The sequence below is a fragment of the Dama dama genome, chromosome 22 (assembly GCF_033118175.1).
Source record: "Dama dama isolate Ldn47 chromosome 22, ASM3311817v1, whole genome shotgun sequence".
NCBI classification, from domain to species: Eukaryota; Metazoa; Chordata; class Mammalia; order Artiodactyla; family Cervidae; genus Dama; species Dama dama.
In genome coordinates, this window is record NC_083702.1 from 22,048,301 (window position 1) to 22,074,520 (window position 26,220).

General features: G+C 45.7%; 1 protein-coding gene across 5 annotated transcripts in view; it reads left to right on the forward strand.

Moving 5' to 3' along the window:
* ETV6 (ETS variant transcription factor 6) overlaps positions 1 to 26,220 on the forward strand; it is a 276,141-nt gene that overhangs the window by 233,905 nt on the left and 16,016 nt on the right. For all 5 annotated transcript variants that reach the window (XM_061125021.1, XM_061125022.1, XM_061125023.1 and 2 more), the window contains 2 exons: positions 3,627 to 3,761; positions 17,460 to 18,005. In XM_061125021.1, the coding sequence (XP_060981004.1) occupies positions 3,627 to 3,761; positions 17,460 to 18,005 (681 nt within the window). The remainder of the gene's footprint in view (positions 1 to 3,626; positions 3,762 to 17,459; positions 18,006 to 26,220) is intronic.

The window sequence follows — 26,220 nt, forward strand, 5'->3', positions numbered from 1 at the left end:
CCATGACCCAGACACTCCTGCTTTGTTCTCCCTCAGGGTCCACAGGTCTGTCCTAAACCACTTTAATAATATCTATAATAATAGTGGAGATAGTGGCGGTCACACAGCAGCTGGTGTTTGCTGGGTTCTCACTGTTTGTCAGATGCTGTGATGAGTGTATTACCTGATTACCTCGTTGGGTCCTCATAGGCCCCCTGAAACGTGGTGGTTGTTATCATATTGTTTAGCTGCTTAGTCGTGTCCAACTTTTTGTGACCCCAGGAGCCTGCCAGGTTCCTCTGTCCATGGGATTTCTCAGGCAAGAACACTGGAGTGGGTTGCCATTTCCTTCTCCAGGGGATCTTCCCCACCCAGGGCTCAAACCCACATCTCCTGCATCAGCAGGCAGGTTTTCTACCGCTGAGCCACCTGGGAAGCCCTCCTGGGAGGAAGATGCTACTGTGCTGTGTTGTACTTAGTCTCTCAGTTGTGTCCGACTCTTTGTGGCCCCATGGACTGTAGCCCCACTCCCAGGCTCCTCTGTCCATGGAATTGTCCGGGCAAAAACATTGGAGTGGGTTGCTATTCCCTTCTCCAGGAAGGATCTTCCCAACCCAGGAATACAAACCCAGATCTCCCACATTGCAGGCAGATTCTTTACTCTCTGAGCCACCAGGGAAGCCCAAGAATACTGGAGTGGGTAGCCTATCCCTTTTCCAGGGGATCTTCCCGACCCAGGAATTGAACCAGGGTCTCCTACATTGGAGGTGGGTTCTTTACCAGCTGAGCTATCAGGGAAGCCCAGATGCTGCTAATACTGCCGTTTTACAGATGAGGAACTGATGCCTGGAGAACTTAAAGGACATCCACTTTGTAGACTCGCTTTCTCTGTACCTACAGAGAAATGGAAAAGAAAGTGATGCCCGCTCCCCACTCAGAGCCCTTGGAGTAACCTCCAAGGAGGGGCCAGGTGTCACATGCACCCAGACCCTGCTGCTTGACATCCTCCTCTGAGGGGGACATTTGCATTTCCCAGAAAGTCAGGTACCTGCTCAAGGTCGCCTGGGGGAGGCTCATCCCGCAGCCCAGGCCCCAGGGCCCTGCCCGCACACCAGCCTGCCTCCAAACCAGCAGAGTCCGCCACCTTCACACACACTCCATCTGCATTTCCTGGCCTCCCTTTTCTAAATGGGCACGTTAATTACTGCCCATTTTTCTTAGTAATCATCTGGAACACTTTTTTCTTTTTTTTCCCAGGGTTTTCGTTTTCTCTCAGGCTACTACCGGAATAAAGCTTTGCTCAAACCCACAGGATAGAACACCAGCTATGTGAGGCCGTGTAAATGGGAAAAGTTCAGGAAGACATTTACGCTAAACCCCAAGAAACAAAGTGTTGATTAGAGACTTATTTTTGTGAGCGATTAAAATATGAATCATTAAAATAGGACGGTATTTCGGGCTCTGTATCCTCATCTCGTCAGCAACAGCGTCACCATGACTACTGGGTCTGAATTAGATGAGCTCCAGAGCCTCCCAGCCGCAGTTGTGCCACCACGCTCCCTTATACACACAAACGTTCTCAAGTCTGGTTCAGAACACCTCTGCGGCTCCTCGCCCGTGTCAGTGAGAGGAAAGACCCAATGACATGAGGTCTTCTGTTCTTAAAGGCTCTTTGCTCTGTTCGATCACAGTCATAAATAGTGGCAGTAAAAGTGTTAGTTGTTCAGTTGTGTCCGACTCTTCTTGACCCCTTGGACTGTAGCCCACCAGGCTTCTCTGTCCATGGGATTCTCCAGGCAAGAATACTAGAGGGGGTTGCCATTCCCTAATAGTGGCAGTAAGTTATATTAATATAATGACCAAAATTCAAAGATAGAGGAAGAAACAAAAGCGAAACCCAAGCGTATCTCAGGAATCACTTAGGATGGGGTATCGTGGAACTTTATTTGGTACAGATAGAAAAGGTGCAGAAGTTTGCAGAAACAAAGAAATTCATTTGAAGTGTTTCTCAGGTTCAGGCTGAGTTGAAGGGGAAAAAAAAACAAAAATTTAGCCATAGCCCAAAATATGCAGTTAGATTAAGTTGTTAATTAAAGTATCTGTTAAAAATGGCTAAAATTAGAGACAAAAAGCCCATTGTTTGGTACAATTGTTGACTGCGTATCTGTGTGTGGTAGGGCGTAGGGGGACAGTCAGAAAAGCCTGCAGTATTTTTAAGACTAATCACCCACGTCGAAGGGGTGTTGAGGCACCCACCTGCATTTTTGAACTTGGAGCTAAGTCAAAGGGGAGGGACAAGACCAGGACAGCTTTTCTTTCTTTCTTTCTTTTTCTTTTTTTGCTAATACTTCAAATACAAAATATATCAGCCCAGAAGGCCCCCAGTTCAAACCAGCCCCTCCCATCCTCTGCGAGAGGCTGACATCCAAAGATGATTTTTAGAGATGGTGGAACCTGGGAGCAATGCCTGTATGTATTTTTAGAAGGAAGCATAAGTTTGAGCTTCCCAGAATATGCTAGTTCATTATAGGGTATCTTTAATATTAATAGTTAGCACCTCTGATTAGACTTGTAAATTTTTTTTTCATATTTATTCTTTTCCTGCCTGGGATTGGGGTGGATTAGAAAAAGGCACTTTTTTTTTTTCTGTTGGGAAGATTTCTATGAAGAATCCATGAATTGTCATTGAAACATTAAAACTTTTCATCCTTAATGACTTTATCTTCTTTGAATAATCTAAAATGCAAATAGAAACATTTATTTTTTTTAATAAAAGGAATAGCAATAAGTTGAGACAATTTAAGTTTCTAATAAAGTCTGGTACGTCCCTATGACAGGCTGTTATATTGCAGTTACTAAAGCAGTTGAATGATGTGGAGGGAAAAAGATACTCAACTATGATAAGCTTGATTCTAATTCTATAACTATACCATATACTGTTGTTGTTCAGTCGCTCAGTTGTGTCCAACTCTTTGCGACCCCATGAACTGCAGCACACCAGGCTTCCCCATCCTTCACCATCTTCCAGAGTTTGCTCAAACTCAAACTCATGTCCACTGAGTCAGTGATGCCATCCAGCCATCTCATCTTCTGTCACCCGCTTCTCCTCCTGCCCTCAATCTTTCCCAGCATCAGGGTCTTTTCCAGTGAGTCAGTTCTTTGCATCAGGTGGCCAAAGCATTGGAGTTTCAGCTTCAGCACCAGTCCCTCCAGTGAACATTCAGGTTTGATTTCCTTTAAGATTGACTGGTTTGATCTCCTTGCTGTCTAAGGGACTCTCAAGAGTCTTCTCCAGCACCACAGTTTGAAAGAATCAATTCTTCAGCAAAAACATACTGTATATAGTATTAACAGGGTTCTTGTTTCTTAGGAATAGGATTATAGATGACTTTTGTTTTCTTTCTACCTTCCTATTCCTTTTTTGCATGTGACTTTCATAATCAAAAAAGTTTTCAAAAAGTCACATGTGGCTCTGACCTTCTGACTTTTAGTGCCACATTCTATCCCCTGTAAGCTCCCCGTGGACAGACCTGCCTTCCTCAACATCACGTCTTTAGGACAGTGGCAGGCGCAGAGTTAGAGCTCAGCAAATAGTTGTTGAACGGAACACTCCCATTTCCCTGTTTCTCTCTGCTTTTTCTCCCCAGGTGATGTGCTCTATGAACTCCTTCAGCATATTCTGAAGCAGAGGAAACCCCGGATTCTTTTCTCACCGTTCTTCCACCCCGGGAACTCGATACACACGCAGCAGGAAGTCATTCTTCACCAGAACCATGAAGAAGGTACCCGGGAGGCGACTCTCTCGTCCGAGATGTAGCCTAGCCCCAGAGCTTCCGCTGTCCCTCTGTTCTTATTCACGTGATTCATTTTTCATTTGACCAGCATTTACTGAGTACTGACTGTGTTTGAGACCCTAAGGGAAATGCCAAGGTGAATAAGGTCTCTCTTTGGTTCTCTGCAACTCCCAGTCTCGGGGAGGAGATGAGATAGATACGCACGTCAGTAACAAAGAATAGCTATAACAGGCACCATAAAGAGAAGATGGAAGGGGAGATGACAGCCAGTGCAGGCATCAGGTTCAGCGTCACAAAGGAGGTGGCCTGCAGGTCTCCTTGAAGTTCTGATAGGCAGGAATGAAGTGGAGGAACATTCCAGGAGGACCCAAGATGGAGTTACATCCTTGGAATCGAGAGCATTCACGTGACTGGGGTTACAGAGCTTATCATTCTTTTCCCCCTACCTTTGATGATGAAAGATTTCAAACAGACCCCAAATAGGGAGAATAAACTAACTAAAGCCCTGTGAGCCATCCCCCTGTCTCAACAGTGATCCACATTTCGCTGCTGTAGAACCAGTCCAAGGAGGTAAGATTAGAAGCAGGACATGGAGGACTTTGATTTCTGGGCTGTGGAGCAAAGTAATGGGGAGTCATTGAAGATTTTGAGCAGAGGGTCACATGTGCTGGGGTAAGAAAAGAGACCCAAACCCTGTGAACTCGATGGGGGTCCAGGTGGTCTTATCCTCGTGCTTCGGAGGCAGCGTCTTGCCGTGTGTTCAGTGGGAAGAGTTAGTTCAGACGTTCCAGGCACCACTCGGCTCTGGCCAGTTACATGGTTCTTATCAAATTACTGGTAGAAACCAGAACAAAAGACCAGAATTGAATTGTGGCCCTGGACAGAGCTCCACAGCAGGTGTTTGGGGACAGAAATAGGGTGTAAAAAATCTTCCTCTGCTCCCTGTTCTGTTGAACTGCAAGGTATCAGGCCTCCTGGGAGCATTTCCTCCACATCTTTCTGCCTGAATTGGGAACCAAAGTAATTCTTTTAAATGTATCCTTCGGACCAGATTATGAGGGGCCTAAAACCCTGTGTTTTTTGTTTGTTTGTTTTTCTAGAGGCATTTCCTTAAACTGATGGAGCATCCCCCACAGCAGCACTATTTTTGTTTCATTGTTGGCAAATTAAAAAAATGAGAAGTATGTGTTTTCTTAATTAACACTTCACACAACAGAGCCTGGCTCCTGGCGACCTGACCGGCATCTCTTTCGTGTGCCAAGCGTTTCACAGCGGGTCCCCTCGCCTCCGTGATGGAGAATAAACCTGTGCTTCTTGCAGGCTCCCTGTCTGTGCCTCTCAGCCTGTCTTCCCCAGCGTTACCTTTGCTGAATTTAGCTGCTGCCTCTCAGCCCCGGTTTGGTTTCTCTGCTTTTTTACCCTTCCTGCCCTATACATTTGCATAGTAGCCAATAGCTACTCCAGAGAGCAGGAGGTGAGTTTACTGAAGCTTGATATTAGGGCAAGAAGCAGAGTATGTAGCCTGTGTCTTCAGATACAAAATGTGTGTGATGGCTTGTTGGGGGTGGTGCGTGTGTGCTAAGTCACTTCAGTTGTGACCAATTCTTTGCAACCCCATGGACTATAGCCCACCAGGCTCTTCTGTCTGGGATTCTCCAGGCAAGAATACTGGAGTGGGTTGCCATTCCCTTCTCCAGGGGATCTTCCCAACCCAGGGATCGAACCCGCGTCTCTTATGCCTCCTGCATTTCAGGCAGGTTCTTTTTTTTTTTTTTTTTTTTCAGGCAGGTTCTTTACCATTAATGCCACCTGGGAAATCCAGTTGGGAGTGGGGTTGTCTTTTATTTGTTTTCTCTTTGTCCTTTTGTCTGTTTTCTCTTTTTCTCATTATTTATAAAAAGGAAAACTCCCATTTGGAATTTCTCTTCCCCTTTTTATCCTCAGCTGTGATTGGTGGCCGATAGCCTCACCTCATGACAACTCCCTCCTCCCCTCGGCCTAATCTGACTCCTGAGCAGGTGTTGTTTGTTGTTCTCAGGAGCCACTCAGTAGGGAACACCAGCCCCTCTCCGAGCCCGTCTCCCACCAAGAAAATACAAATGCACTACCCAAAACGCCCTAGTGAGCTATGCCCTCAAGTGCTGTGCTGTTGGCAGTAGTGAGCTCAGTAGGTAAAAGGATGGAGCTAAGGAGGCCAAGGTCAAGGGCTGATCCATCGCCTTGTGGACCAGATAGCTCTGCTCCAGACCTGCCCCTAAAAGTAGCCCCTTCTCAGAGACGGTTCCTTCAAGCTGATGGCCAGGAATCATGATCGTGCTACCCACCCTGCTCCTTCACTTGCTCTCACATAAGCAGGAGGACACATAGAAAGGAGCATAGGTCTCTGTCAGATGGGATCACGTGAGAAGAGCTATATCAGGCACAAGGTGATATGAGAAGCCTGCCGGCCCCAAACTCCAGATGTATGGGTGGATTTGGTGACAAAAAGGGACCAACTGGAGAGGTGAAGGGATGTGTACAAGGTCCCTACTTCCAACCACCTTTCCTTTCTTTTCCATCAAAAAGGAAAATATATCCAGCTTAACATGAGTTGGCCCTAGGATCAATACTGTTATATCATGAATGAAAGTAAAACTGTTAGTTGCTCAGTGGTGTCTGTCTCATTGCGACCCCATGGACTATAGCCCCCCAGGCTCCTCTGTTCAAAGACTACTGGAGTGTGTTGCCATTCCCTTTTCCAGGAGATCTTCCCAACCAGGGATCAAACCTGAATCTCCCGCATTGCAGGCAGATTGTTTACCATCTGAGCTACAGGGAAGCCCTTCTATCATGAATGAAGTGAAGTGAAGTGAAGTCGCTCAGTCATGTCTGACTCTTTGCAACCCCATGGACTGTCGTCTACAAGGCTTCTCTGTCCATGGAATTTTCCAGGCAAGACTACTAGAGTGGGTTGCCATTTCCTTCTCCAGGGGATCTTCCTGACCCAGGCTTCGCACCCGGGTCTCCCGCATTGCAGGCAGACACTTTACTGTCTGAGCCACCAGGGAAACCTGGTAACACATTAATGTGGGCATTTGTTAACATACAGAAAGATCTGATCTTGGGGGGAGAAAGTTTGTAAAGTGAAATTATAAGCATCCAATATTACATGCCAAATGCTTTGTGTTACATAATTGGGGATACAGAACAATGTAAAAGTGTGTTGCTGTTGACTTGACACAGAGCTGAGACCCTCAACAGGCTGGCACCGTGAGGCATGCAGAGTGACCTGGAAACAAAGCCGCATTCACTCCTCCACCCCACCTCCCCCCATGTCTTCCCCTCATCACTGCCATCGACTTGACCAGTTCAGACTTTCATGATTTCACAGTGGGAATTTATATCACAGGACAAGCACATCTTATTTATCCCAGCAACAGTTCCTTGCAGATACCCCATGTGAGGACATTACACCGCCATCTTCTCTTCTGTGCTGGCATCCGCATGGCAGTACCAAGCCAGGAGGTCACTGTTAGCTCAGAGGCTCTGATGGGAGAGGAGGGTGACCCATGAATTCAGATCCCTCCTTTTGTAGACATTCATGATCTCTGCGACGTACACTATTCTACAACTATGCCATAACTTGGGCCTAAGCAGTACTCAGATTACCACCTTCATCCAGGAGAACCCGCATTCTTCTCTTCCCTTACTTAGTTACTGAGCTTCCCTGGTGGTTCAGTGGCAAAGAATCTGCCTGCAGTGTGGGAGACCCTGGTTCAATCCCTGGGTTGGGAAGATCCCCTGGAGAAGGGAAGGACTCCAGTATTCTTGCCTGGAGAATCCCATAGACAGAGGAGCCTGGTGGGCTACAGTTCATGGGGGTTGCAACGAGTCAGGCATGATTGAGGGACTAACATTTTCACTCTTACATAGTCATGGAAGGGGTGGGGAAGGCACTATTATATAACTAAGATAATCTGTACCCAGACACTTATGCCAGTGAAATGGGACTCTAGACACATGGTCAGCTTAGAAATAATGTTTTAAAGAATGGGACCTGGCCATCAGGAAACCAGGTTCTTATCCTCTCTCCTGCTATAACAGTCATAACGGCTCAGATTCTCATTTCTCTCTCCCTTAGTCACCCCAGTTACAAGACAGGAAATTCAACCAAATGGTCTCAGATCTTAGAACTCTCAAGTCCTAAGGACTGAGTCTCCCTGGGTGATATGAAGATGAATAAGACACATTCTCTACCTTCAGTGTCGTGGGCGACTAAAATCCAGAAAAACAGAACAATGTCCTGTCTGGTGATGCTCAGAAATGTTGAGCATCAGTTCTCGTTTATCTCATCAAGAACTTTTGATAATATTACCCCTCTTAGTAGTCAAACCAAGATTAGCGTCATTCACTTGTTTCATGGTGAAAACCTCATTTTAAATAGATTGCTTTTCTTTGGTTGGTGACCCATTTTATCTGCATGAGATGAGTTAGGTGTAAGTTAGATAGCTATGTGGGGCTTCCCTGGCAGCTCAGAGGTAAAGAAGCTGCCTACCAATGCAGGAGATGTGAGTTCAGTTCAGTCATGCAGTCGTGTCTGACTCTTTGCGACCCCATGGACCGCAGCACACCAGGCCTACCTGTCCATCACCAACTCCCAGAGTTTACTCAAACTCATGTCCATCGAGTCGGTGATGCCATCCAACCATCTCATCCTCTGTCGTCCCCTTTTCCTCCTGCCCTCAATCTTTCCCAGCATCAGGGTCTTTTCCAATGAGTCAGCTCTTCGCATCAGATGGCCAAAGTATTGGAGTTTCAGCTTCAACATCAGTCCTTCCTCTTACCCCTTGGGAAATGCCACCTGATTTCTTTGAGATAAGGGCTCAGAGGGCTTCCCAGGTGGTGCTAGTAGTAAAGAAACTCCCTGCCAATGCAGGAGAGGTAAGAGACACAGGTTCAGTCCCTGAGTCAGGAAAACCCCCAGGAGGAGGGCATGGCAATCCACTCCAGTGTTCTTGTCTGGAGAATCCCATGGACAGAGGAGCCTGGTGGGCTACAGTCCATGGGGTCGCAAAGAGTTGGACATGACTGAAGCAACTTAGCAGGCGTGCACACAAGGGGGGCTAGCGGGGGACTGGATTCACCTCCAGAGAAGGAAGTCCTCTGATGACATGATCTTGCTCTTTCCCCTCTGACCCTCATGCTGCCTTACCCCCTCCCTGTAAATGGCTCACAGTGTTTACCTCCAAATGGCCTCTTGGCTCATCTGCAGCCTGATCCCTGATTTCTCCATTCACTTCTCTTGCGGGGCTTTCTTGAGACAGAAGGAAATTCCTCTGCACCCCCTGCGAAGAGCAGAGCCAGTGTCCAGCCAGGAGCACAAAGCCTCCTCTATGGCTGATGTGGACTTGCCCACACTGTCTTCACTGAACCACCAACAGGGGTGGCCCTTTGGAGGCCGTCCCGCACACAGTGATGAAGATTAAGCCTCAGAGCCCTACATGTCCCCTGTTTTGTTTCTTTTTTGGTTTTTGGTCGCACCACACAGCTTGTGTGATCTTAGTTCCCCAACCAGGGATCAACCCTGGGCCCTCAGCAGTGAGAGCGCAGAGTCCTAACCCCTGGACAGCCAGGGAATTCCCATGTTTAGTTTCTTTCAACCCCTTTCACCCAATGATTATAAAATTCTAGACACTTCCAGAGGATTTACTGTGTTTGACCTTGGACCTGTGTGAATCCTACACTCCAAGCTAGGGCAGTTTTCTTCTCGGGGCCTACAGGGGAATTCAGTGACCCCTGAATGTGATGGGGGAGTTGAGTGAGATGGGAACTCTGAAATGGGCAGGCACAGGGTCGGTGGGAAGTCTTAGCTGAACATCTTGGAAAGGCGATAGCGGGGGTAGTTTCTAGGGCTGTCGCACACTGGGTGGCTTGAACAACGGAAGTGCATTGCCTCAGAGTTCTAGAGGCCGGAAGTCCAAGAGCAAGGTCTCAGCGGGATGGGTTCCTTCTGAAGCTGGGGGGATATCTGTGCTATGTCTCTCCCAGCACCTGGTGGTTTGCCAGCGATTTTTGGAGATCCTTGGCTTATGGGTCTTGCATGGCTTACCTCCTGTGTCCCTTGACTCTTCATTTAGCACCTGTAGGCTTTTGTTGTCATTTTGCCATGTCTGCCTTCTCCATGAGCCTATGATACCCCTGAGAGCCAGGACCTCATTTCCTTACTCTTCATATACTGTGCATCTGAAAGACTACCACACATATGGTTGGCATCGCCAAAAGGTCTTTGCTTCAGTTCGTGTTGTAAGGACTGTGATAAAACATACCTCTCCAGTCGGGCAACGTGTGCATGTCTGTGTCCAGCCTCCCCCATTCAGGGGGGCAGCAGTCATGCCAGAACAGGGACCCCTGACTCCAGTATGACCTCCTCTTACCTAAATACATCTGCAGTGACCCTTTTCCCAAATAAGATCTCTTTCTGGAGTACTAGGGGGTGGTGACTTCAACACATGAATTTGGGGGTGGGGGAGCACAAATCAACTCATAACAGGTTACAGATATGTATGAAATCTATTTTCAATTCCATCTCAAGACCTAGAGTCTTTCATATTTGTGTAGGTCTTTATATCACGCATGGTTTCTGCTACTCTTTTTTACAGAGCTGCTGGGAAATGGTGTTTTCAGGGAGAAAAAAATCTGGATCCCAGTGTACTGAGGATGATGAGTGCGAGCTACTTGCTGGGCCTGTTGATTTGTATCTCCCTGACCAATGGCTCTTATTATCATCCATAGCCTTAGGGATAACACAACAGGGAAATGTGATCCTGGTGCGGGAGATGTAAACTTGACCTTAGCCTCTGCTCTACCCTGGAAATTTTCTACTCAAAAACCAAGAGTTTAACCAAAGGCAGTTTTGCTTTGTTTTTAAGGTCTACCAGTTATTCATTACATCATGTGAATAAGTGTAAAGTGTTAGTCACTCAGTCACATCGGACTCTTTAGGACTGCATGGACTCCATGCAGTTCTCCAGGCAAGAATACCAGAGTGGGTAGGCATTTCCTTCTCCAGAGGATCTTCTGAACCCAGGGATCAAACCTGGGTCTCCTGCTTTGCAGGCAGATTCTTTACCATCTGAGCCACCAAGGAAGCCCAGTGTGATTAAATGGGGTTGAATTTTGATGAATTTTAAATAGAGAAACTTCACTAATAAATAAAAGGAAAGAGGATGAGAAAAGAAATCAGACCTCTTTTTGTGACCTTCACATTTAAGGTCCTACCTTATTGGGGGCTTTTTGGTAGTGAGAAGAAGGGGTTATTTGTGTCTAGAAGAGGTCTACAAGAAGAAAGGGTTGGGGTCAGAAAGTCCTTTCCACCAGAAGGAGGTCCCCTACCAGTCCCAGCTACATTCCCTGCCCCACCGCACCCCACCCCCTCTCTAAGTCCCAAGTGACCAATTGTATGTGGCCTTTCCTCTCTCTTCCTTGTATGTTTCCCTACCATATCAAGACCTTCAGACCAAGGGCAATGTGGATAATTTCCTAGTTTTCCAGCTGGGCAGTTCACCAAGAACAAACCCAGACATCAAGGCCAGACCAAAAAAACATCTTCTTGTTTTAGACAGAAGACTCCTACATCTAGGGGATTTAATGCACCCACTGTCCGCTCAGTGCATTTCCTGTGTCCGGAGCTTCTCTGCCTGGTGGCTCTGGTCTCATAAGTTTCCATACCCTGCTGCCAACTTATAATAACAGAGGCAGCAGGGTAGCAACATCAGAGCCATCTCCATACGTGGGCGCGTGCTTTTTGCAAACTGCAACAAAGCTTGGAAGGGCTCATTGCAGACCTTTCAGCCTTGACAGTGGTTGTGCCCAGACCACCAGGAGCCTGGAATTAAATACCCTCTGTTCCAGTTCTCCACAGTTAATGTTATCAACTTCATCAAGTATTTCCTCTTTCAGTGGTGTCTGCAGAGAAATAAATAAATCAAGCCCATCCAAGTCCTGTTTCTGCCCAGATCCTGAGTCAAAAGTAACATCAGAGTTGGATAAGCCAGAGTACTGTCTCCCTCCCTCATTGTTCCCAAAATCTGGGCAGGAACAGAGAGTGAAATCTCTCCAGGACATTACATCAGTTCCTCTTTTACCCTTGGCATGAAAAGTTCTTCCTCTCATAGTCCTCCCAGACTTCCTAAGGCTTGCCCCAAGTGCACACCCATCCACTGAGCCTTGACGCCTGGGACATCAAAGAAAACCTGCAGGTAACCAGGCTGCTGGCCAAAGCCTGTGTCCATTTTGAAATTTGTAAGACAGGAAATGGATTCAGGAAATAGGATTTCTCAGTACATGGTCTTCATCATCCTTAAGTATTTTTAAACCTTAATAAGCTTTTAAGGAAAGGGAGGACAATCTATAAATGGCATTTAGAAGAAAATATATGAAACTTCAAAATGCAACTGTCTTAAATATTGCTTACAGTGATCATATTCTGTGACGTGGACAAAGGAGAAATTCATTTTTGTGGATGCAGAATTGACATCCATATTAGCTATGAAAAGAAAAATTTGCCTCATCTCCAGATGATTGCAGATCATTTCTGTCATACTAATAATTTCAGCCATTAAAGTTAACTCCCTGGGCTAATCAGTGTCCTGCAAGTTTTTGTCTGCATTGAGATTAAAGTGAGGAAGTTAGGACTTGTCATCCCAACCTATACCCTTGCAAGGTTGATTAAGCACCTTAATTCCCTTATAAACTCATAACCGCTGAGCCATATCACCTGAAAACTAATAGTTCCTCAATATCATCAGCTATTTTCTTAATGTCACATTTTCCCAGCTATTGCATAAATGTTTTTACAGTTGGTTTGAATCAGAATCTAAGCAAGGATCTGTTTGTTCATTGCAAACAGTTGGCATGTTTCTTGAGTCTCTTTCAATCTATAGGTCTCCATCCATATCTTTTCTTTTTTGATATTTTATTTTTAATTATTTATTTATTTGGCAGCACTGGGTCTTAGCTGAGGCTTGCACACTCTTTAGTTGTGGCATGTGGGGTCTAGTTCCCTGACCAGGGATCAAATTCAGGCCCCCTGCCTTGGGAGCATAGAGTCTTAGCTACTACACCACCAGGTAAGTCTGTCCTTATTTTTCTTGTGCACATGCTTGCACACTCTCTTTCTAGGTGTTTAAAAAAGAAGTTATCCATAATTAGTATAATTTTCCCCCTGTATATTTTCTGTCTGGTTGCTTTCAAGATTTTCTGTTTATTTTTGGTTTTCAGCAGTTTGACTGTGTGCCTGGATGTGGCTTTCTTTGTATTTATCCTATTTGGAATTTGCTGAGCTTCGTGAATCTTTAAGTTTGTATATTGCTGCTGTTGTTAACAAATTGAGGACAGTTTGGCCATTATTTCTTCTTTTTTTTTTTTTTTTTGCCTCATTCTTTCTGTTTTTTCTTGTTTGACAATGTTAAAATGACTGTGCAGGAAAATCATCTTATTTTCTTAGATGAACACATAAGTATTTAGGATAGGATATCAGAATTTCTGGGGCTTCCCTGGTGGCTCAGGGGTAAAGAATCTGCCTGCCAATGCCAGAGATGTGGGTTCAATCCCTAGGTTGGGAAGATCCCCTGGAGAAAGAAATGGCAATCCACTCCAGTATTCTTGCCTGGAAAATCCCATGGACAGGGGAGCCTGGCAGACTACAGTCCATAGAGTCACAAGAGTCAGACACAAGTTAGCAACTAAACTACCACCATCAGAATCCCTAATTTGCTTTAAAATAATATATTTTTTAAGAATGTGTTGATGGGAGGTAAAAATCCTCCTCCATTAAAAAAAAAAAATTCTCACTTTCTTGAACTCCAGTTGATCTCTTTTAGACCATTTCATATTGTTCCCACAGGTCACTGAAGATCTATTTCTTTATCTTTAATCTTTGTTGATCTGTTTTCATATTTGCTAACCCTTTCTTTTATCATCTCCCATCTGCTAAATCTGTCCAGTCCAGTATTTCAAGCACTGTATTTTTCAGTTCAAAAACCTTTTTTGATAGTTTCCTTTTCTCTTCTGATGATCTTCATCTGTTATCAGTCATTACCACCATTATCTTTAAGTACTTGAACTTATTTATAATAGCTACTTTAAAGTTCTTATTTGTTCCTTCCAATATCTAGATTATCTGAATCTGTTTCTATTGCTTGCCTTCCGTCTTGAATATGGGTCATATTTTTACGTTTCTTTACATGTCTAGGAAATCTTTAGTGGATACTTAATATTATAAATAATATGTTATAGAGACTCTGGATTATGTTACATTCCCCTGAAGAGTGTTGATTTTTCTGCTAGTAGGCAACAGTTAAATAACTGGCTGATCAATTTGAATTTGTGGCAGCTAGATCTTATATTTGCCTAGGGAACATCTATTTCAGTTTTACCTTTATTGCTCAGGCAGATCCCTTTGTCCTAGAGCACTAGTCCTATTCCAAAGGTATGACCATTCTGGGGTAATAAATAGCCTGAGGTGTTTTCAGAGTCTTCCTTGATAGATCTCCAACTCTGGACTCTTGCCAGCAGTACTGTGACCAGCAGCTGAGATTTCTGCTCATATCTTTAAACCATACAGCTGTTCCCTTTCATTGAGCTCCTTGGAGTTTCCCCTGCGCACTGCTGGTCAGGAGCACATGTTAAGGATTTGGGGAATTTTATGTGCCCGTTAGTGGCTACTCCTTCTGAGGCTCCCTTCATTGTGGAAATTGTCTCAGGTTTTTTTTTTTTTTTTTTTTTTTCCCTTCTGGCAGCTTCATCCTCTACTCCCTGGCATCTCAAGCACCTTTCTGTTCTTTTTCTAGCTGCTCCACACTACATGGACTGGGGAGGTCCCTCTGGGTGAAAAAGTGAAAGTCACTGAGTCTTGTCCGATTCTTTGTGACCCCATAGACTGGAGCCCACCAGGCTCCTCTGTCCATGGAATTCTCCAGGCCAGAATGCTGCGGAGTGGGTAGCTATTCCCTTCTTCAGGGGATCTTCCCAACCCAGGGATCAAACCCAAGTCTCCCACATTGCAGGCAGCTTCTTTACTGTCTGGGTGAAAGCTGTATAAATTTGGATCTCACTCTGGACAGTTCCTTTCTTGCAAGACTAAAATCCCCTCAATAACTTTTTTTTTTTGGCCATACCTCAAAGCATGTGGGATCTTAGTTCCCTGACCAGGGATTGAATCCATACCCCCTGCATTGGAAGCACAGAGTCTTAACCACTGAACCACCAAGGAAGTCCCTCAATAACTTTTATAAACACATTTTATCCAGACACACAGGAAAATTAGTCTGCTACAAGTCAATCTGCCATTATTGAAACTGAAATCCTCTTTATGAGGAGAAAAATGATAGCATACCATAGTATTTCACCTTACTTTACTTATCTAACCATAGAGTCTGGAGACTGGTCCTTAGCACAATATTAAGGTACTCCTTATTCCATTTTATAGTTGTGTATCCTTCATCGTTTAGAGAGAGACTCTCATTTGTTAAATCAGTCTTCTATTGGTAGCTATTCCAATGATTGTGTGCATGCTTAGTCATGTCCAACTCTTTGTGACTTTATGGATTATAGCCTGCCAGGCTTCTCTGCCCATGGGATTCTCCAGGGAATATTGGAGTGGGTTGCCATTTCCTCCTCCAAGGGATTATCCTGACCCAGGGATCAAACCTGCATTTCTGGCATCTCCTGCGTTGCAGGCTGAACCACCACTGAACCACCTGGGAAGCCAATCCAATGATTAAGCACTTTTAAATTCATAGCAGCATGTTATATAGTGATTACAAAGTAAGCCCTTTGCTTTCAGGCAGATGATCATGAACAATGTTCCTTTTGTTCACCATCTCATATGATTGGTGAGATCTAGTGGAGTCCCCATTTTCCTGTTGTCCCTGTGTTAAACTTTAAGAAACAACCACCTTTGACTCTTGTGTGCTAACTCTATCAGATTCCCAGATCCCCTTTATATGTTCTTCATATAGATACTAACATCATGGTGAAAGGAGATGACTTTGTCTTGCTTTACTTAGAACCATGGACAAGTCTTTGACCAGAAAAAGGACCTGCAGGTATATGCATGCTTTTGGTGAAACAGCTCTGGGAATAGATGTGGCCAGAGAAACCTCACTGAGATGAGTAGGGGACTCTGGAGAAAGTTCCGTGTCTGTAGGCAGATTTCTGCACTTCTGACCCTATTAAGAACAGGGCCTCCTAAAGCCATGTATTTGCTGGTCCCTCCCTCATCCCAGCCCATGGAGCTACTTCTGCCACTGAGCTGTGTACACTCCTGATGTTGTCTTTGCTCAAATGTCTTCAGCTGGAGAGTGAAGGTGGGATGGGGTAGAGGCATTTATTGTCAGGGGTCTGCTCTTCCTTCTTAACTCTACCTGTCTGACCATTTGTAGGGACTGTGAATTCAGAAACAACATGCTCCTAAATGTTCTTTAAAGTGCAAGATTGTCATTCTGTAAATCAGGCCCACTGTGCCTGCTCAGAGCAGGGTTTGATGTGACTCCCCCCTCCCCCCGCCACCCCCTGCTGCCCCCAGTTTGTACATAGCAAAGAGGTAGATGCTCTAATGGGCATATAAGGCTATAGAATCTGACTGGAGTCTATCTGTCTGGGTGACCTCAGGCAAGTTGCTTAACTTTTTATTTAAGAATATTTGTTTATTTGACTGTGTCAGTCTTAGTTGCACAAGATCTTCATTGCATCATGTGGGATCTTTTGCCATGGGCTCTCGGGCTCTCAACTTGTGGTCCATGGGCTATAGACTGTGCAGGCTTAGTTGCCTGGTGATATGTGGAATCGTAGTTCCCTGACATGGATTGAATCCCTCTCCCCTTCATTGCAAGGCAGATTCTTAACCACTGGACTACCAGGGAAGTCCCTGCTTAACTTCTTTATGCCTCCATTTTTCTCTCATGTTATAAACAGGAGTAACGGTAGCATCTTCTACTTGTGTGAAAGTATTAGTGGGTTCAGTTGTGTCCAATGCATTGTGACTCCGTGTACTGTAGTCCCCCAGGCTCCTCTGACCATGGAATTCTCCAGGAAAGAATACTGGAGTGGGTTGCCATTCCCTTTTATAGGGAATCATCTTGACCCAGGGGTCAAACCTGGGATCTCTTGCATTGCAGGCAGATTCTTTACCATCTGAGTCACCAGGGTATATTGTAAATTTTAAACAATATAATCCAATCCATAGAATAGACAGTAATTGCTTTATTATTTTCATCATCTTTATCATTAATAGCAACAACTCCTGGAAGCAGAGAATATGAAAATTGGGTTATGAAAATGTAAGTCAGTGAAAGCCTCTCGAGAGAGACCCTCAAGGGCCCTGAAAAACCACACTAAAGAGTCAAGTAACAAAAAGATAAAGAATGAATAAAGAATGAGTGTGCGGCTTCCTTGTGTTTATAAGCCACTAATAGGTGATAAATGGAATACTTGTAGACATTCTTAGCTTCTCCAGGGGCAGGAAAAGAATTTCAAGTATGTGCAATCTAATTTTTTTTTAAGCAGGGAAAAAGATTGCACATATGGGGGGAAAGGGTCTTCCTACACCTGCACATGCTCCATGCTTGTCACCTTTAGGATTGCTGTGGGGTTCCCTCCCCTGAGCATCCGTCTGGGTCACTGACTGTCCTTCCCTCCGCCCCACAGATAATGGTGTCCAGAGGACCTCAAGGCCGTCGGCCGAGAACGTACACCAGAACCCTCCCACCATTGAACTGTTGCACCGTTCCAGGTCGCCCATCACAACAAACCACCGGCCTTCTCCCGACCCCGAGCAGCGGCCCCTCCGGTCCCCCCTGGACAACATGATCCGCCGCCTCTCCCCAGCCGAGAGGGCCCAGGGACCGAGGCTCCACCAGGAGAACAACCACCAGGAGCCCTACCCACTGTCAGTGTCTCCCATGGAGAACAACCACTGCCCGCCGTCATCCGAGCCCCACCCGAGGCCCTCCAGCCCCCGGCAGGAGGGCACGCGGGTCATCCAGCTGATGCCCAGCCCGATCATGCACCCCCTGATCCTGAATCCCCGACACTCCGTGGATTTCAAGCAGCCGCGGCTCTCTGAGGATGGGCTGCACCGGGAGGGGAAGCCCATCAACCTCTCGCATCGGGAGGACCTGGCATACATGAACCACATCATGGTTTCCGTCTCGCCGCCTGAGGAGCATGCCATGCCCATCGGGAGGATAGCAGGTGGGTGAGCCCCCTGCCCTCCCGGGAACCCCCATGCCATCCCAGTTAGGTGCCCTCCAGAGACTCTGGGAGGCCAGGGGGAGGGAGGAGGCTCTGACAGCAGGTGGGTGAGCCCCCCGCCCTCCCGGGAGCCCCCACGCTGTCCCAATTAGGTGCCCTCCAGAGGCTCTGGGAGGCCAGGGGATGGAGGCTTTGCCAGCAGGAGACGAAATTCCCTAAATGGGCTAGTTAATGAGGCGCTGGGCTGCCGGAGTTAATGAGCCTCAGAAATGTGAAGAAACAAATGTCCTCCGACCAGCTTACAAGGAGAGTCACATTAGGATTGTGGCTAAGCGAAAACATTTAAAATCAAAGGTTTATGAGCATGTTAATGGCCCTGTCCCGGAGTTTCCAGTGGCTAATTAATGAGCAGGCACAGCACAGAGGACCTCTGTCTCAGACTCAGGCCTGGATTTCCATCCTCTGGGCAGTAACTCCATGTAGCCTTCACCTTGAGAAGAGGCAAGAGAGAAAAGTAGGATTAGGGTGTTGTTCGGTCATTTGGACAGAGGAAGCCACGCCCGAATTCTTTTCCTTTGATGATGACAAGCCCAAATTTGCTTCCCTAAGACGAGAAACCAGTGAAAAAAATCACCATGTTGTATTTTTGCTCATGTGCCCGTAATTTACATGAAGTCATTCTCCAGAAGCTTTTATAATTCTCTGACCTCTTGGCAAAGTTAGGGCTTTTCCTAGAGCTTCTCTCTGGTCATGAGACACTTTTTGAGCACCTACTGTGTGCAGATAAACTCATGAGGACATAGGGGACACAGAGTTGATTAAACACAATTACTTCCTCAGGGATATAAAATGTACTAGGAGAGGTGTGAAAACCACTAAGGTATAAGTCAGAGGGAGATAAGCCCTCTGCCCCATTCAGTCAAAGCACAAGCATTTATTGAGTACCTATTGTGTGGTGTGGACGCAATGCAGAGAGAAAGGTTTTTAATATTTTATTTATTTGACTGCACCGGATCTTAGTTATGGAATGCAAACTCTTAGTTGTGGCATGTGGGATCTAGTTCTCCCCACCAGGGATGGAACCCAGGCCCCCAGCATTGGGAGTGTGGAATCTTAGCCACTGGACCACCAGAAAAGTCCCAATAAGGAGCATTTTGACTGGAGGAATTGAGGAAGGAAGATAGCTTGAAGTTGACAGTGGTTATGGGTCCAGTAACGGGAGGACCGGCTTCCCTGGTGGCTCAGTGGTAAAGAATCTGCCTGACAGTGCTGGAGACACAGGAGATGTGGGTTTGATCCCTAGGTCAGGAAGATTCCCGGGGAGGAGAAAATGGCAACCCATTCCAGTATTCTTGCGTGGGAAACCGCTTGGACAGAGGAGCCCGGTGGGCTACAGTCCAGGGGGTCGCAGAGAGTCAGACACAACGTAGCAATCAAAGAACAACAATGCAAGAGAGATGTGGAGGCAGGAGAGAGGTCAGACTGTTCAGGGAAACGTGAGACATTCTCCTTCCTCCTCCAGCTGCTGCTGTAGGACTGAGATCCAGCTGAACCACAGGATAAAGCAGAACTCAACATCATGATAACACAGGTCCTAAGGCTACTTTACCTCTGTCTTGACTCGCTGTCACTTTTTTATTGAAGTCATTCATTTCTAAATTTTCCTCTGGCCCCAAGGGCACCTCTGATATCACCTCAATTTTACCACTAAAATAAGTTACATCAGGAATGTTGAATCAAGAAAATCAAAGAGCTATGACTTACATGTTTCAAAAAGAAAAAAAAAAACTATAAAAAGTGATATGGTCTATGCTTGGAATGTGATTCAAAAGCATCCCACAGGACTGGGAGTGAGGAATGCATAGTTGTGGTGGTCCATTTGCTAAGTCATGTCCAGCTCTTTGCGATCCCGTGGACCGTAGCCCACCAGGCTCCTGTCTATGGGATTTCCCAGGCAGGAATACTGGAGTGGGTTGCCATTTCCTTCTGTGGGTAAAATAAGGTTAGTTATGACCCGAGGGCTATATGGCTGGATATTGGGTCCACAGAGATTTACATTATTGTTCTGTCTACCTTTACGTAAAGTTTTTTTAATGATGGAGAGGAAAAAAAAAAAAAACTGTGAAAAGAAAGAACAGGGGTTAACGTAGCTTTGCTTATTCTGCAAAGCATGTGTGTTTCCCAGATAGTTGGAGGAAGAGGATGGGGTCAGTGTATTCCTGGGAATAATATAAATGACCCATTTTGAGCTTTCCAGGCATTCCCTTCTTGTCTGTATCTTCCTTGTTTGTCTTGTTTCTTGCATGGTCTGTACAACAGTTCTGAACATTCTGCGGGTACTTGCTACTTGTTTATAATCCTCAGGACAGCTCTGCAAAAGGAGCTAATCATTGCTGTTTTCATTTTATATGGACGGCATCATTTACAGGGGAAACCATAGAGGAAACTTGAGTGCAGAGAAGCAGAGGCCACGTAGCGGCTGGATGATGTGGCTACAGGACAGCCCTTGCTAGCACCCACCCCCGCACTTCCTAATCACCATCTGTCTTGTCACCTCCTCCTGAAATGCCGTCTTCGCCACAGACCTCTTAGGAATCTGAGATGAGCCCCATGTGTCAAGTTAAACTGTTTAGACTTAGAGCTGTTTTTCCCTTGTTTAGTAGGTCTAGAAATTTTTTAATATGGCTGTCTTAAAAATTGTTCTACTCTGTTGTTATATTCCCAGATTTCATAATCTCCATATGTCCGTGTTCAGTCATTTGACCAAATCCAGGATTAGCTAATATAATCAAAAGGCAGTGTTTCTGAAGGGTGAAACAAGAGGGAAATCTATGATCTAATATTTAGTCTTAATCCTGTGACCCTCTGAATAGAACCCATCACAATTCCAGGCTCCTTTGTTTCATTTGGGATCTCCCTGTCTCTCCACCCCATTTGGGTATCTTCTTGGACAACTCAGATCCTTGTGGAATTTATTCTTTTATTGGCAGTCGAATTCATTGGGTGATTCTTAATGTACACTGTAAAGTCCTTTCATTACTGAACAGTCATAAAAGCCCTTCAGATGTCTATAAAGCAGCTTTTAGGTGAGAAAACTTAGCTCCTTATGCTTTTTAAAAATATTTATTTAACTAGAAGATAATTACTTTACAATATTTTGATGGTTTTTGCCCTACATCAACATGAGTTGGCCACAGGTATACATATGTCCCCCCCATCCTGAACCCCCACACACACCTCCCTCCCCACCCCATCCCTCTGGGTTGTCCCAGAGCACCAGCTTTGGGTGCCCTGCTTCATGCATCGAACTTGCACTGGCCATCTGAGCCTAGAGGCACTGAAGGTGTTACTGTCACACTGACAGAGACTGCAGCTGGAGGATATGGGTAAGAACAGTACTTGTGACTGTGGATGAAAAGGTCTTGTCCACTCAGATAGTCCTGGGGATATGCCTTTGGACACCTTCTGTGTTTATGGCGCTGCTCTGCATTCATGGGGGTTGGGTGTTCGAGAAGATTGTTAAGACACGATCTTTTTTTTTTTTTTCCATTTATTTTTATTAGTTGGAGGCTAATTACTTTACAATATTGTAGTGGTTTTTGTCATACATTGACATGAATCAGCCATGGATTTACATGTATTCCCCATCCCGATCCCCCCTCCCACCTCCCTCTCTACCCGATCCCTCTGGGTCTTCCCAGTGCACCAGGCCCGAGCACTTGTCTCATGCATCCAACCTGAGCTGGTGATCTGTTTCACCCTAGATAATATACATGTTTCGATGCTGTTCTCTCGAAACATCCCACCCTCGCCTTCACCCACAGAGTCCAAAAGTCTGTTCTGTACATCTGAAGACACGATCTTTGTTGTGAAAGAGCTGAAGACAGTTGACTACAACTGCAGCTCATGGTACCTTCCAGGGACTCCATTTAAGTGCTGTAAGAGGTCAGAGTAGGGGTGTCAGGAGGCCTTCATGGGGGAGCTGGCTTTTGGCTGGGCTTAGATGAATGCTTAGAATATGAACAAGTAGAGATTAGAGGAAAAAGAGGTCATTCCAGATGGAGAAAACTCCAAAGCAAGATAAGCCCCAGTATATTTGTTCTAGGTTTCACATAGAAATGTAAACTCCAGAATCCAGGTTTGTTAAAAATGGATTTTTCAATTCAGTTTTTTTCATCTTTTAATCTCTCCAAAATTGGGACGCATCATACACTTAAGAGATTGCATACAAGTCGTGATAGTTTACTAAGGTATTTACCTGGTGGAAAAACTAAAATATTCAGTAAATATTCATCTAGGAGGTAGTTGGCAGTTTAAATACAAACCACAAATTAGATCAATTGAAGTAGATCATGTAGCTTATTTTGAAAGGTGGTGTTTATTTCTCAAAGAATAAGAAGGACTGTTACTGAGTTTAACAAGTTGGAATGGCTGGCATTTGTGGGAGAGAGTTTAACATAGGACAGAATGAGAAGATTCCTGGATTCTATTTTTTAATTTATCTTTAATTAGGGGTTAATTGCTTTACAATGTTGCTTTGGTTTCTGCCATACAATAATGTGAATCAGCTGTAAGTACACATATACCTCTCCCTCCTGGGTTGTTTTTTTTTTTTTTTTTTTTCAAACTGAAGAGCCAGTGATATGTGCCATGCTGAGCAAGTTGCTTCTTTCTGTGCTGTTTTCTATTATCTTCAGGAAAGGATTACTTGGGGGAGATGAGAGCATCTGTCACCTTCTAGCATTTTCTTACCCACCAAAGTTTTACTGGCCTGCGTCTCACTGATGTGTTTCATAGCCAAAGACTGGTACTGGCAGTGAGCACCATAAATTGAGGAACGGTAGCAAGGGTGATGCTGTGTTTTCAGTATAATATTAGAAATCATTCTTACAACTCAGTGACTTCAAAGCTAGACGCATCTTTTACAGATGGAGAAACTGAGCTTCGGGCATGTCAAGTATTCAGCCTCGAGCTTCACCCAATGTTCTTTCCAGCGCATTTGTTTCCTTAGGCCCAGGGACTGGAAACGCGGGCCTATGGGCCAAGTCAGCCACCGCCTGTTTTTGTAAGTCAAGTTTTATTGGCACACAGCCACACCCATTCACTTAGCATTGTCTGTGGCTGCTTTGGCGGGGTTGAGGAGGTAGAGCTGACACAGGACGGCCCGCAGAGCCTGAAATACTATATTTACTGATGGGCCTTTTACAGAAAGAGTCCGCCACTCCCTTTTCTGTGGCACTATCTGCTTTGAAATCATAGGTATAACAGAGGATTCGGGGGGGCAGAAAATGCCGTCATTGCTCTCCAGGAATTACACCTCAAAGAATTACACCTTACACACGCCTAAGACATGTGGAGGGAACAATGGCAAGTGATGTAAGGAGGGAGATAAGTCCTGATGGCAGGCTGATTGCTGAGCCGCCCAGAGTACTTACAGTAACATCATTAACGTAAAATACAGCTGAAGAAAAGAAAGTGTCGGGCTGCCTACTTGAACTGTGTAGTTCAGATCATTCACTCATTCCAAAATTCTCATGTCTCTCTCTGTGCCAGGCATTTTGCTCGGTGATAGGGTGAAGCTTCTCTAAATGCCAAATGTTGTCTCTTCGCTGGCAGAAGACAGTGTGCTTCTTACTTTATGCCATCAAACAAGCTTAGCTCCCCGCTTTGGTTTTAACCATAGATACCTCAGTTTTAAAAGAAAAAATTGAAGTCATTTTGGCTTTCTTAAACTTCTACAATTCCACTAAAACCTGAGTTACCAGACTTCCTGTCTGCTTATCCCTTCCTTGGCCTTAATCCAAAAAGTCAGCTAAGGAAGCGAGATACATTGGCAATGTGGTTGATAATCCATTCGAAGTCATTCATCTGCTCCACAAAAGTGGGGGCTATAGAAGTCTGTACAGAGTTGGTTGTTCAAAGTCCATGGAACATCCAAATAGAGAATATCGTGTCTTATGCTTACCTTATAACTTTTGCTGCTGTTGTTCAGTTGTGTCTGACTCTGTGACCCCATGGGCTGCAGCACACCAGACTTCCCTGTTCTTCACCATCTCCCTGAGTTTGCTCAGACACATTTTCATTGAGTCGGTGATGACATCTCTCGCTCTTCTCTGCAAACGTGAGCTTCTTTATGGTTTATGAGGATCTCACTGGTGAGTTGATTCTACTGCAGATAAAACAGAATTTTCCCCACGCCATCCCCAGGCCCTGTGCACTTTACTTCCAACCCTCTGATAATGCTGGCCTGGCAACCTGAGATCCTCAAAGGATCTGAGAATATATGTATTCTCTCTCAAGGTTGTATTTTTAACAGAAACAGAAGGTTTCTCATCAAGGAGACATCAAATCTCCCATATTGCTTACTTATCACAGAGCACCGTCCTCTTTTGATCTGGTTTTATTGGCTGGATGAGCTCTGTGAGCACAGACGTTCAACCCTGAAGCCTCTAATCATCTAATCAGACATCAGATAAGCCCAGGACTCCAGGGACAGCACCTGGGGTCTCATCCTCAGGGCTGGATGGAGGGGTCACGACGCACATGGACTTGTATTGCTTCAGGAGCAGCCCTGAAGAGAGAAAGACCTCCTAAAAGGCCAGTCTTAATGGACTGTATCAAAGTGATGAGGGCAGCCTTTGTGGTAAGGTATGACAGTATGCACACACGCTTTTGTAGATACTGTGTTTGGAAAAAAGGACAGTGTCGTGGGCTATCTCCATAAGCCAAGGGGACTCGGGGATTTAGTACCGCCTGGGAGAGCCATGTCCTCCCGCACTGTCTCAGACAGGTAACCCTCTGCAGGCCCAGAGCCCTCTCTGGCTCCCGGCCCAGGGCCTTCACCAACGGCTGCTCGGAGGGCTCCTGGGGAAGGGCATAATGTCTGGAATCAACACGATTAGAATCTAGCCTTTGGCTCCCAGGCTGAGGTACTTAGGATTGCTGAAGCCCAGTTGCCTTATCCATAATAATGCAGATACTAATACCCAAATATTAGCACAAACAGGTTAATTTCTACGTGTTCGTGTCCCTGCTCTGCTCAAGGGTTGAGCAAGGGGAGGGGAGTGGGTACGGCCAGCACCACTGGCCACCAGAGTGAGTGTGGGGGCCTTGACCCAAACAAAGCCTTATGTCTGGACGTTTGTTCCAAGTGATGCTGGCCTCTGACGTGCAGACCTTCAAAGAACCCTATGTTCCTTGGAGACTAACTTCTTCCCTCCTGCTCACCTCCCCCGAGGCTTTGCCCACTGTATTTTGAGGAGACCCTTGGAGACTTTGGCAGACTCCACCCCAACAGGAGGCTCCCAAGTGGCCTGTCTTCACACACTCTAGCTGAGTCACTGCGCATTCTTTTCATTGGGACCTCTAAGAAATCAGCCCTAAAAGAGAAGGAAGTTTCAGGATGACCTTTTTAAAAAGATAACACAGTACCAGCACAGTAACAGGGTAGGAAATAAGAGAAGGGGCTTGAGGAAACTGGAGGTTCGAGTTTGTTTTAAGGGCATGCGTTTCTGGAACAGCATCGCTAGTCCCAGTGGTGCCTGGATGCAAGTTCCCCGGCTGCCACCACATTTGAGGGAGAGGGGGCTGGTCTTACTGGGATCTGTCTGGGGGCTTGATCTCAGCTGTAAGGCGTGATTGCAGATTCCTGCCTCTCCCAGCCTCACTCCACACCTCCAGCCACCAAAGGTGAGAAGGTTTAGCGGCGTTTGCAGCTGCAGTCCCTCCGCTCCGGTGGAGCCAGGAAGCACATATTTGTGTTCTCGGCCTCGGCTTCTCCCCCTCCCGGCTGACTGCTATGCACATAAGGCTTCTGTTTTCCTACGCCACAGCAGAGCACAAGCAGTTGCCAGCGGTAAACACACCTCTGCGTATCAGCACAGGGTTGGCTGCACTGGATTTATCAGCGTTCTGCTTCTAGGGAATAGCCCAGGATCAAGGCAGGAAAAAAAAAAAAATAGCGGCAGACAGCCACCCCCCTGCAATGGTGTAAAACCCATGCTTCTGTAAGCAGGGTTTCTCAAGCTGGGCACTCTCGATATTTCGGCTAAATAATCCTTTGTTGGCGGGAGGATGGCATTCTTTTGTGCATGACAGTAAGTCCCCTACATACAAACCTTCCAAGTTGCAAGCTTTCAAAGATGCAAACGTGGGATCCCATGTCTAATCACTTAGGTTAGTTCACATGGCTGGCGTGTATTCTCTAAAGCGGTTG